At 37.4% G+C, this 13,865-nt stretch overlaps 1 protein-coding gene and 2 non-coding genes across 3 annotated transcripts; 2 read left to right on the forward strand and 1 right to left on the reverse strand.

Moving 5' to 3' along the window:
- Positions 1-3,018: 3,018 nt before the first annotated feature.
- On the reverse strand, positions 3,019-3,333 carry LOC113472583 (transcription factor SOX-1-like). The gene is made up of 2 exons (XM_026832384.1): positions 3,314-3,333; positions 3,019-3,239 (listed from the first exon to the last, which is right to left on the reverse strand). Exons 1-2 carry the CDS (start codon positions 3,327-3,329, stop codon positions 3,019-3,021), a joined length of 237 nt encoding a protein of 78 aa, XP_026688185.1. The 5' UTR covers positions 3,330-3,333.
- Positions 3,334-11,675: 8,342 nt separating this feature from the next.
- On the forward strand, positions 11,676-11,749 carry Trnat-agu. The gene has a single exon. It is a non-coding gene; the product is annotated as a tRNA-Thr (tRNA).
- Positions 11,750-13,161: 1,412 nt separating this feature from the next.
- On the forward strand, positions 13,162-13,235 carry Trnat-agu. The gene has a single exon. It is a non-coding gene; the product is annotated as a tRNA-Thr (tRNA).
- Positions 13,236-13,865: the final 630 nt, after the last annotated feature.

The raw sequence follows: 13,865 nt of genomic DNA on the forward strand, positions 1-13,865 counted from the left end.
TGAAGAAAGAAAATCCCATTTTCTCCCAGCTCAAATTTGATTACTGACTTACCGAGATATCAGACCTTACCTCTTCTGTACCAAGTACTCTAAAGGGGAAACGATTTTCACATTTCCTATCCTTTCGTGTAGGATACATAACTTATACTTACCTATATGTATGTACTCATATCTCACTGGGTAGGTACTGTGTGTCGTGGGTCGTGGGTATCTTGAGATCTTAATCTTATGGAGCGTCCACACTACCGTCGGATGACATATTCTTGTAGACATAGATAATCCTTTAGGTACATAATATAGTATCCCCCGTAAATCTGTGGATTTACCGGTCAACCTTATACCTAGGATAAAAATGATCGGTAAGATATCTTACCTGTAAAAATATGATTTTTCTCCTTTGACCGTAATAGTATCCTTCACTGTTGCTTCTTAAGGAAACGAAATTAATTATGTAGTCCAAGGCCAGTCACTTACTCAGATAGACCGGACAGGTACCTAGACCTGATCAGGTCCGCCTGTCAGGTCTACGTAATACCTGATGAGCACACACACTATCAGATAGACCTGACAGGTACACCTGATCAGGTCTACCTGATGAGCACACACACTAGCAGGTAGACCTGACAGGCGGACCTAATCAGGTGTACCTGTCAGGTCTACCTGATAATAATGAGTGGCTAGCCCAAATTACATCCAAAAGTCCCAGGACCAGAGGTAAGTGCCCATGTACTAAAGAGGGATAATCCCTTAACTACCCTCCTTCCCCTGTTGTTTTCGCAACACAAAATAGAGTTTCAAGAGGTTGGCACAAATCGAGTTAACACCTAGAAGGCATCTTGAAAAGTGAACGCGGCGGAGCGTATTTAGATTTCTATATCCCAACATTTTCTGTTCCATTAAGTTTTATGTCATACGTTTTATTTTCACGCTTTTCTTCACTAATTTTCCATTTTAAACCTTTCCTTGTGCGAAACCTTCCCACATCCGATTTTCATTGCCTTTTTCTCTCTCGAATTACATAGTTTTATTTTCACGCTTTTCTTCACTAATTTTCCATTTTAAACCTTTCCTTGTGCGAAACCTTCCCATATCCGATTTTCATTGCCTTTCTCTATTCGGAGGGTTTGTTTTTCTCTCTCGAATTACATGCTCTCCCCAGGAGTCACACCCATCCTTTGGACTGATTTGCTCACTTTTACAGAAAGAATAGGAAAGCTCATAATATTAACTGCATGGCCTGCAAGCACAATGGCCTTTTCTAACTCAAAACATTGTAAAATAATACCTATGTATCATTCTGTGTCTGTAATCTGTACGATAACTAAATCAAGCTGTGCCTCCATTACTTTTTGCTCATGAAGCGAAGTTTAAATGTAGCTGAAGAACGTAGAGAATAGAGAAGCCACTAGGATAGATAACCTACCTAGGTGTTAGTTGGTTTTAAGTTATCAAGTACCTCGTACTTGCTTATGTATGTAAGTAAGTAGGTATGTAGATAATATGATTTATTGTATCGATAGTTCTCTGACAGGAGTTTAGAAAACTTTGCCTTGTAAAATTTTAGTAAAACCAATAAACGGTACTAATGTTCTGTCGTTCTGACTCCGTTTTGTTGTCAAAGGTACCCATTGTAAAATAATACCTATGTATCATTCTGTGTCTGTAATCTGTACGATAACTAAATCAAGCTGTGCCTCCATTACTTTTTGCTCATGAAGCGAAGTTTAAATGTAGCTGAAGAACGTAGAGAATAGAGAAGCCACTAGGATAGATAAATCAACCGAAATCTAGGTATCCAAATTAATAACGAAAAATTAATATCTCATCATAATATTATGCATACTTATATCTATGAAAACTGATACCTACCGAGTATAGGTAGAGAACAACTTTTGACCCTTTTCTCTCATGTGTGTTGCCTTTCCCTCTTATCTTTGTAATCAGTTAGACATCCACTTATCACCCCCAATTTTCAATTAGGGACCTCTTTTTTTTGTAAGGGATGCTCAGACTCAAGTCACGTGCTCGCCTTTATCTACATAAAATAAAGTCAAGGAGGCTCTTCTAATCTCTCTCCCTCTCTACCTATCTGTCTCTCTCGCTCTCGCTCTCATTTATTTATTCTCTCTCTGGTGAGTACTGTTTGCTACCCCTGTGTTTCATGTGATTTATGTCCGATATGATAACTTTCTTTCGAGTGTCATGGACTCATGGTATTAATATGTAAGTACATACATAGCTACCTATTTTTCTTTCACTTCTTCAAGTAGGTATCTTCAGAAAAAATGTTCCGATGAAGCCCCATCCGCGATCACCCAAAGGGGGCACAAAAACTAATTCGCATTATTTTTTTATTATTATTTTTTTTTTTCAAGGTACTTATGTAGGTACGTACCTAATTATTTTCCGAAGGTGTGTATCATGGAGCAAAATTGTCAGGCCAAATGGTTAAAAGTTGAAACGTAGACCTCATTCTTTCGGTCAATTATATCTACTGGTGTAAATAAGTAGGTACTTAGTGAATTATTATTATTTTAATGGTTTATCTGAATCATTACGAACTTAACTGAATGCTAATTGTTGCTTAATGGAGTCTGGACACACAGTACTGTGTGTATCAGGTCAAATGGTTAAAAGTTGAAACGTAGACCTCATTCTTTCGGCCAATATTATCTACTGGTGTAAATAAGTAGGTACTTAGTGAATTATTATTTTTTTAATGGTTTATCTGAATTATTACGAACTTAACTGAATGCTAATTGTTGCTTAATGGAACCCAAAAGTAAAGTTTTTCGCCCTAGACAGGTCAGTAAGGATGCAACAGGCTGAAGTGTTTTTTGACAGGCCTCGTGTGATTAGCTCAGTAGTACCTACTTATAACCTACAAGGGTATCCCCTTTTTAGAAATTGACATCTCATTGTAGGTATTTAGATTAAATTAAATAAGTAGAGGTATGTAATTATTAAATACCAAAGAAGTAAATCTTTGCAAAGTGTTTTTCAAATTTTTGAAATAAATTACCTCAATCTCTTGGCTTCATCGATGAAAGGTCGCTTCTCCATTTCGGTCAACAGTTTCCATTCGGCTCCCAGACGTTTGGATATTTCGGAGTTGTGCATCTTGGGGTTGTCCAACGCCATTTTTCTCCTCTGACCTCTGGACCAGACCATGAAGGCGTTCATGGGTCTCTTGATGTGACCCTCGGAGTGATGGTGACCCAAATGAAGACTGTGAAGACCTAACTTAAGGCATTCATGGGTCTCTTGATGTGACCCTCGGAGTGATGGTGACCCAAATGAAGACTGTGAAGACCTAACTTTGAGTTCATATTGCAAGAATTTAGCTAAACAAGTTGTAAGTACTTCTACTTATTTGGGTGCAATAGTACTACACACTGGACTCAGCACACAGGAATTTCGTTAGAAAAGTCCCTCATTTCAATGTAATGTAATGTAAGTATACTTACTGCTTATCACAATTTAAAGAGAGGAGGTCCTTTATGGAAACTTTGTAATTGAATTGGATCTATTAGGGGTCTTTCTAATATGTTTGTTTTTGATATCCGTGGTTTTATTGTAAAAACTCATGTTGAATTGTTCCTAGTTGCTGTTTCAATCATATTCAATCTTTAAAGCAATAGGTAAGCAGGATTATTTTATTTTTATTATAGCGATTTTGAGTTCGGCCTATTTTGAATACTTGGTTATTTTTTCTTAATAAAATTAAAAGTTTCTATTTCCTTACCTAGGTACATATATTATGTACATACCTATATCAAAGTTATTTAGCTACGAATTTTAAAAAGCAACAGTCCAATTTGAACGTCCTTCGGTAGGTAGGTAACGGATTAATTGAATGAATTTTTATTTCCTTTGTTGGTTGAGACTTGAGATTGCGGGAAACCCGAAAATCGCCGAAAATTGAAAATTCAACCTGTTTGCTCTAAATATGACGAAAAACGAAAAAAATCAACAGATTAACAAAAAGTATTAGGTAAACAAAATTCAAACAAAACACTAAACCGAAAAGTTAGCTTTAAACAAAACACCTGACTACACAATTAGAACAAAGAGAACTTTAACTATAACTTGAAGTTGGCTTTCAGTTTTTTTTTTTTATTAGAGAAAGTTGAAGCAATAATGAAAAGTCTCATCACACAAACAATTTGAAATGAATGGGGGAAAAGGTTTCCCACTGCACCACCACACAAAAGCGAGGATAATTTTACACAAGAAAAAACATTGAAAAAAGGATGCTCCTTTCGAACGCCAAGCTCCGCCCCTCTTGAAGAAGTCCCTTCGAGTTTTATGTGTTTTTATATAAATTACCTTTGTGACTTGTCCCTTGTATCGCTGCAATTGCCAGAGAGCAACAGGTTTATCAAAGATAAAGCAAGGTGTTATCAGCAGGTGTAAAGATTATGTGTAGCTCAGGATTGGAACCGATTTTGATTTTGTTTTTAGTGGTAAAAATTCAAGCTTTTGGAATCCTCTGTAGGAGTTCCTTTGAGAAATATACCTTTTTTGGGGTAATGAATGGTCCCCCCAAAGTTTGAATCACTGTAGGTACTTACCTATTCGTACCTACTTACAGTAACCGAACTACCTACGTACCTACCTATAAACGTAAAGACTTGCCTAATTATCTGCGTACTTTCTTGATTTCTTCTTAGGTGCTGGTCCAAAGGAAGGACACTAGTAAGTACTTAACCCTTTATCAATTAAAGTTATAGTATGGTGTGTGTGTGTTTTTTTTTTTTTTTTTTTTTAATTGGTAAAAAATTGAATCCCGAGCCCTAGGTTAACCGTACTTCCAGAGTCTGGCATCTCTGTAGCCTACTCCACATGGTTTCCCCTTAATCCAATGTCTGGTGTGACCTGGGTTATCTTTTGCGGGTGTCTTTCAGTTTTTGTTGTTCTTTCTTATCTCCTGTCTGGCCCTAATCTTGGATCATGTCTGTCTGACTTCCTTCTTCCTTTAAAATCTACATCTTATTATCAAATCAGTTCTCTTCAGGAAGGAATAAAGGCGTATTGTAAAAAGCGCGATGAATCGATGATACAAACTGGGGAAATGGTCAAGGTCAATCCTTACAATAGTTCCCTAACCTTAAGTCTCTAGAGTGGAAGGTGCTACTAAGTAAGTCCAGTTTAACTACATACATGTACTTTGGTACAGCTACAAATCCATTTGAAACTAAAGTTGCGAAAACCAATTTTATTGTTCTCTTATGAAATTTAAGTAAGTACTTACCTACTACTTACCTAATTATTACAGGATCTTCTCAGCTTGCTTATGTTCGATTCCCATTTTACCCATCCATCAATGTATTTACTTACAAATACACATGCATTTCTCGGGAGTTAAAAGTAGGTAAGTAGCTACGTAGGAACCTACAAATCAGTTCTCTTCAGGAAGGAATAAAGGCGTATTGTAAAAAGCGCGATGAATCGATGATACAAACTGGGGAAATGGTCAAGGTCAATTCTTACAATAGTTCCCTAACCTTAACTACATACATGTACTTTGGTACAGCTACAAATCCATTTGAATTTGACTGGACTAGAATGTTACTGGACGCCAGTGGTGTCGACACAAGGCTATTAGCTGGTCTGTTTACTGACCTGGTGTTGCCACTATATCACATACATCTGCTCTAGATCGGATAAAAGTAACAACGTCAGGTCAGGAAAGATCTATCTAAGAACTCTAAATTTGGAGTACACAAAAACGGAACGAGAATCCTACAAAAGACGAATAGAAAGGAAAAAGAAAGTTTATACGAAATGAGAAATCCAGTGGAAATATAAGGCTAAGACAAATAAAAAATGTGTAGGAAAAATACAATAATGCCGAAGAAGTGTACGCACGTCAAGGGAAGAAGAAATGAAAACAAGACTGGGTTGCCCGCGGATACCGTTTCAGTCTTTATTTGAAACCGCACAGTGACACGTGATGCCCGGGGTAATTTCTCGTAGTCATAGAGAATTGAAGGACAAGGAGGATTGAGAGATTTTGGGAGAACTATGAGCTTTAGGATTTAAGGAAATGTTCTAAACGTACAATAATATTAGCCTCCTTGACCGATTGGGTAGGTATCACACCAGGTACTCAGGAGGTTCAGATTGTAAGCGCTAGGCCGCGGGTTCGATTCCCGCCCGGGGCGGATTTTATCCTGATGGGATATTGTTCGTTCTCGGAACGGCTGGCTTTTTCCCCAGGAGTCACACCCATCCTTTGGACTGATTTGCTCACTTTTACAGAAAGAATAGGAAAGCTCATAATATTAACTACATGGCCTGAAAGCACAATGGCCTTTTCTAACTCAAAACATTGTAAACTTTCCTATCCTGTCTTCCTTCTGTCTTCGATTTCGGGACGATAAGACCATAGCAGTTACAGTTCCCTCTGTCAAACCTCTTAAAAAAAAAGCTAGGTACTAATACGTATGTAGGTATCTTGGTTTCGCATCATCTCATGTTTGTGCTTTCATTTTCACGGTAGGATTTAGGTAGTAGGTAGTTTTGCACTTCTTCTAAGACAAAAGAAGTGAATGAGAGAGACCTGACAAGCTTTTTTACCACATGAAAACAAGACTGGGTTGCCCGCGGATACCGTTTCAGTCTTTATTTGAAACCGCACAGTGACACGTGATGCCCGGGGTAATTTCTCATAGTCATTGAGAATTGAAGGACAATCAAATAGGAGGATTGAGAGATTTTGGGAGAATTATGAGCTTTAGGATTTAAGGAAATGTTCTAAACGTACAATAATTAGCCTCCTTGACCGATTGGGTAGGTATCACACCAGGTACTCAGGAGGTTCATCAACAAATGACTTTTAAAACAATAAATAAAACATTTTTATTGGTATCATATAAGTCAAATAAGTTGTAAAATACATAATAAGATACTTATAGGTATACCTAGATAGGTAAATTGAAGTTCAACATATTTGTAAGTACCGATCAAGTAAGTACTTGCGATCTATGATATACCGATTACCGACCTAATAAAGAATACCTACATAATCTAGTTCCTAAGACAATCTTTTTACAATACTAGACAAATGAATTTGAAACTTAGTTTAGCTGAGAGCAAAAAACTCTTTGCTCTCCGCTCAACTCAATTTTAGCCATTGGTAGGCACTTACCTAATTGAATAGCTTAGAAATAAATATTTACATCTTTTATTGCACATAAAATAATCCACTTTTCGACTTCTGGTACCGATTACCGACCTAATAAAGAATACCTACATAATCTAGTTCCTAAGACAATCTTTTTACAATACTAGACAAATGAATTTGAAACTTAGAGTTTAGCTGAGAGCAAAAAACTCTTTGCTCTCCGCTCAACTCTATTTTAGCCATTGGTAGGCACTTACCTAATTGAATAGCTTAGAAATAAATATTTACATCTTTTATTGCACATAAAATAATCCACGCTAATCATAACGCTACACTAAAATAATAAATCCTGAACTATCTTGACTGAAGGCAAAAAAATTGAGACCCCAGCTCCCCGTCTATAAAACTGAAATCTACCCATGTTGTAAATTTTGGTTGGCAACATGCTGATATCGCTGAGAAAATTTGGTGACTTTTTGTGAGGGTTGGTACTGATCAAGGTCACAGCACACAGCACAGCCGACAGGTTGCACCAGGCATGGCATCAACTTGTTGCTGCGACAAAAAAATTCAAGATGGCAGTTAGCATTTTTTCGGTCTCGTGGTAGGTTCGTTGATCCCAAGTTATCGGATTTTTTTTGTGATTTTACTATTGTTTAAAGGCTTTTGTTTCACTGTGTTGATATTTGTTAATCCATCTATGTTCTATTTGTCTTTTAAGCGAGAAAAATTGGTGAAAATAGATTCTAAAGTGTTCGTTTTCGTCTGATTTGTCCAAATCGTTTTGCGCTGTAGATTCGCCATGGTTTTCCTTACTGTGTTGATATTTGTTAATCCATCTATGTTCTATTTGTCTTTTAAGCGAGAAAAATTGGTGAAAATAGATTCTAAAGTGTTCGTTTTCCGTCTGATTTGTCCAAATCGTTTTGCGCTGTAGATTCGCCATGGTTTTCCTTAGCTCGTGCCTCGTGGTAAGCTTAGATAAAATCGTTTTTCTTTTAAATTGTGCTTTTAATTAATAAATTAATCAAAGTAAATAGCTCTACAGTGTTTGTGTGTTAAGGTTAAACCTTAATTAATATTTCACTTTCTAATTTTTTCAAGTTATAACTGAAAGTTCGTGTGAAAGAGGTTTCAATCTTAAACGCCATTTTTTCCAGAAAGAAAGTTTTCTTATGTAAGGCCTTCTCTTCTGGCAGGAAATAAAAATCAGGGGAAGACTTTCTAATTTTTTCAAGTTATAACTGAAAGTTCGTGTGAAAGAGGTTTCAATCTTAAACGCCATTTTTTCCAGAAAGAAAGTTTTCCTATGTAAGGCCTTCTCTTCTGGCAGGAAATAAAAATCTGGGGAAGTATTTTTATTTTATAGTTCACTGGAGTAAAGCAACGTCGATCGTGACAGTAAATTGCTAATCATACCTGCTTACAGATAAAATTTTAAAACCTGGATCCCGGATGCTGGCCTCAGGCCTGCTGGGTTTGGGTTTACTTTGTCGGACAAAGTTTGTCCTATTATCTTATCTTACCTGAAAATCCTGGAATCCTAGTTGGCAATAGCCCTGGTCAAAATTTGAACCCCCTCCCAAAAGTAAAGTTTTTCGCCCTAGACAGGTCAGTAAGGATGCAACAGGCTGAAGTGTTTTTTGACAGGCCTCGTGTGATTAGCTCAGTAGTACCTACTTATAACCTACAAGGGTATCCCCTTTTTAGAAATTGACATCTCATTGTAGGTATTTAGATTAAATTAAATAAGTAGAGGTATGTAATTATTAAATACCAAAGAAGTAAATCTTTGCAAAGTGTTTTTCAAATTTTTGAAATAAATTCCAAATAAGAAGCATTTAAGTAGGTATTTAATCAAATCAGCATAGTAGCATTTCAATATTATAATCAGTGCTGTGTATTGTGTTGTGTAGTGAAGTGCCATCTAAGGATACCTTTGGATTAATTGAATACCTCACACTTCACGCCCTATGGATTAATTACATTGGATTACTATACCTACTTATCTTCACCATACACTCTCATCTATGCAACAAAGGTAAGATAAAAAAATTATTGTGTTGTGTAGTGAAGTGCCATCTAAGGATACCTTTGGATTAATTGAATACCTCACACTTCATGCCCTATGGATTAATTACATTGGATTACTATACCTACTTATCTTCACCATACACTCTCATCTATGCAACAAAGGTAAGATAAAAAAAATTTACTCAACAGTTCGATTTTGTATTTTGAATAAACTGGAAAATCACCCAATAAGATCTAAGATCTTACAAAGACATTAACCCCATGTTTACAGACTTATGTTAAAAACTGTAAGATGTTCCTTTTTTGGACTCTGCTTGTGCAAAAACTTCAAGTTCATGTTAACATGAAGACCCTGGAGATAAGTACTTAATTAACCAGACTTTGGTTAGGTTCAGTGATAATCAGTGTTACCCACCCCTAGGTCCTCTAGTAACTGTTGGACCAGAGAAAACAGAAAAGTGAAAACTAATTTTAAGAATTTTGTAAAGCAGATGTAAACGTATCTACCTACTCACGTTTTGTTAAACAGAAGCATTTACACACGAAGTTACATAATACATAGGTAGGTATGTATTACTTTTTCATCAGCCTGCATCTCTCCCTTTCCTTGTGTCTGACATTTGTCAAAGATGAGAATTTAAAACCAAGTGTGAATAATGCTTGGATACCAATAGGTATTTGGATTTTGTATAATTCATGAGCTGTCCTCTACATCCACAACACTAGCTCCTGTGGGCACAGGAGGACCAGGGTTATCATTAATCCACCACGGTACCCCTGGTGTCCACATAGGTGTCAGGAATGGAGCATGACTGTTCTTCCTGTCATTAGGAGGAAGAACTGGTAGTGGTTTTCATATAATCTGGAGTGGAGACTTCTTGCCTTCATCTACTAGCTCGGATATACTCAGAGGATAAGACGGGATAGGTCGCTTGATCGTATCGTCCTGCAGGGGAGGAGAGGCAGAGTCTGGGGGACAGCCACATTGTATACCACAGGGAGTGTTCAGGTTAGGCCATCCTGCAACGGCCGCCGCTGTAATTGCTTGAGAATATATCGAACTACCATAGAGGAATGCGAGGTCTGCTGCCATCTTGTTGTCCTCGCTGGAAGGGAATTTACTGGATGGGTAGAAGGGGTAGTGGAAGGGAGGGAAGAGGGAGCGAGGGAATTTGATTTCGGAGGAGTCTGATATGAGAGGGGGAGGAGGAGGAAGGGGACGCGGTAAAGATTCCATGCTCGGGATAGAGGTGTACTTGGGCTCCTTCTTGGTAGGTACCAAACTTTTGGGTTTCCTTCGAGGCCGATATTTGTAATCCGGGTGCTCCTTCATATGTAGTGCTCTGGAACATTGAAATAAAATCAGATCGGGTTAACATAGGAAAATTTCATATTGAATATTTCTTTGTGTTAGACGAGTCATCCCACATAATAAATACATACGTACTTACATAGGTACCTATGATTTATCTAGACAAGACTAGGAGTTCCTGAGCTCCTACGGGGCCCCGAATGTTCAACAGGGCCCAGAAACTAATTTGCCAACTTCGCTTTTTCTTTTTTTTTTTCTGCTGCTCCTTCATATGTAGTGCTCTGGAACATTGAAATAAAATCAGATCGGGTTAACATAGGAAAATTTCATATTGAATATTTCTTTGTGCTAGACGAGTCATCCCACATAATAAATACGTACTTACATAGGTACCTATGATTTATCTAGATAAGAATAGGAGCTCCTACGGGGCCCCGAATGTTCAACAGGGCCCAGAAACTAATTTGCCAACTTCGCTTTTTCTTTTTTTTTTTCTGGTGTTGGCCAACCGAAAGTAGGACAAACCGAGGGACTTAGGTACTATCGAGGTTCAACTGTACGTATTTAAATAACAAGTCTTCTGAATGAAAAATCGTCAAGAGTTAAAACTCTAATCGAATTCTCTTACAGCTCACTTCTCACTTTTGTAGTAACACAAGTACCGAAATCCCGAAGTAGTGAACGGGTACTTCACATTGCAGGGGATCGTGTAAACACGGCGCGTCATCTTCTCACGCTACATTAAGGTAACGACTCTGTGAGTTTATAACGTTCTATTTCTGCCCTCTTCAAAGCAGAATTTTGAATTTGGACGAATCATATCAAAATATGGAATTGTAAATACTTTTCCATACTTTGGTGATTTAGGGCACTGGTGTTGGCCAACCGAAAGTAGGACAAACCGAGGGACTTAGGTACTATCGAGGTTCCACTGTACGTATTTAAATAACAAGTCTTCTGAATGAAAAATCGTTAAGAGTTAAAACTCTAATCGAATTCTCTTACAGCTCACTTCTCACTTTTGTACTTTGTAGTAACACAAGTACCGAAATCCCGAAGTAGTGAACGGGTACTTCACATTGCAATTGCAGGGGATCGTGTAAACACGGCAGAATGAGATGATGACGCTCATTCTCACGCTACATTAAGGTAACGACTCTGTGAGTTTATAACATTCTATTTCTGCCCTCTTCTTCAACAGGCGCCATGGCTTAGTTGGTTAAAGCGCCTGTCTAGTAAACAGGAGATCCCGAGTTCGAATCTCGGTGGTGCCTTTCCGGAAGGAAATTTTTGCACTTTAGAATTTTGCTAGGATTTATTTTTGCACCTGTGGAATTATTTTTTTATTGAAAAAATTATGTTTTTTCGGGTGTTTTCTTGTTTTGTTGAGAATATGAAAAAGTACAATATTTGCAGTTACTGTTCACATTTCTTACCACTTTGTTGGACAAAATCACGTATTCAATGTGTTCGAAACCTAAAGTAGGTAGTACCTAGGTAAAGAAGATTCAATTACATGATAAGTAATATAAGTATCCATCTACTTATGAAACTACACAGTGGGTGAGTAAAGTAGTCTTACCACTTTGTTGGACAAAATCACGTATTCAATGTGTTCGAAACCTAAAGTAGGTAGTACCTAGGTAAAGAAGATTCAATTACATTAATAAGTATCCATCTACTTATGAAACTACACAGTGGGTGAGTAAAGTAGGGAGAAACCTGTAATAAATTACCTTGCACAAAGTCTTGCAGTCTTCCCTTAAATGTGTGCATATTTAAACTAAATCATTTGGTTAAGTCCTTTGAAATTTTCTGATCCTTTTTGTCTTCTTAGATTTTAGAAGGATACATTAGCTATCCCTTTGTGAGCGGTGTGACCTTTTACTTTAAATTCTTAAATGTGATCTCCAAAGCTAGGTCTTACCACTTTGTTGGACAAAATCACGTATTCAATGTGTTCGAAACCTAAAGTAGGTAGTACCTAGGTAAAGAAGATTCAATTACATAATAAATATCCATCTAATTATGAAACTACTCAGTGGGTGAGTAAAGTAGGGAGAAACCCGTAATAAATTACCTTGCACAAAGTCTTGCAGTCTTCCCTTAAATTTAAATGTGTGCATATTTAAACGAAATCATTTGGTTAAGTCCTTTGAAATTTTCTGATCCTTTTTGTCTACTTGGATTTTAGAAGGATACATTACCTATACATATTTAAACGAAATCATTTGGTTAAGTCCTTTGAAATTTTCTGATCCTTTTTGTCTACTTGGATTTTAGAAGGATACATTACCTATCCCTTTGTGAGCGGTGTGACCTTTTACTTTAAATTCTTAAATGTGATCTCCAAAGATAGGTACTAATACGTAGGTATCTTGGTTTCGCATCATCTCATGTTTGTGCTTTCATTTTCACGGTAGGAGTTAGGTAGTAGGTAGTTTTGCACTTCTTCTAAGACAAAAGAAATGAATGAGAGAGACCTGACAAGCTTTTTTACCACTAAACTAATACATAATACTTATGTAAGGTAGGTACATTACATAGTACATACATATCATGATATGACCGTGTGTAGTAGTGAATGGTGAATGTGTTGTTGATTCATTTTGTTTTACATTTTACGAACATACTGTGGCACTGTGGTGATAATAAATTGTTTCACTGTGCCCGGGTGTTATCAACAGGCGCCATGGCTTAGTTGGTTAAAGCGCCTGTCTAGTAAACAGGAGATCCCGAGTTCGAATCTCGGTGGTGCCTTTCCGCGAGGAAATTTTTTGCACTGGTGTTTTCTTTGAAAGGGTAAGTTTTTTCTGCCCCGTTCTTATGTGACACTAGCTGAATTCCGTCGCTTCGCTCCGGAATCCCGCTAGTTCATCCCGAGGCATGGCCAAACTTGTGGAAAAGGCATGGCCGAACTTGTAGTTATCAAACTAAAAACATAAACGAAACTCAAATATTAGGCGAGCGAGGAAAAGTTTTCTATCCCGCAGTCTCTGCACTCTGTGTATTTCTTATGGAGATTTTAGCGATCAAAAATCGATCATATCTCAGGATCGGTTTAGATTTTCGCAAAATCCTTCCTTATTGCACACCTAGACCATAAAAGGAATAATCCTACCAAATTTCAGCTTTCTAGGTGTTGTGGTTATAGAGATAGAGCGATCAGTGTGTGAACTATGAAATGTGAAATGTGAACTGTGAAATGTGAATGAGTGAATGGATCTCGTTCTTATAACTTACTAGTTCATCCCGAGGCATGGCCAACCTTGTGGAAAAGGCATGGCCGAACTTGTAGTCATCAAACTAAAAACATAAACGAAACTCAAATATTAGGCGAGAGAGGAAAAGTTTTCTCTCCCGCAGTCTCTGCACTCTGCGTATTTCTTA

Source organism: Diaphorina citri, unplaced genomic scaffold (assembly GCF_000475195.1).
Source record: "Diaphorina citri unplaced genomic scaffold, Diaci psyllid genome assembly version 1.1 scaffold77, whole genome shotgun sequence".
In the NCBI taxonomy this organism is placed as follows: Eukaryota; Metazoa; Arthropoda; class Insecta; order Hemiptera; family Psyllidae; genus Diaphorina; species Diaphorina citri.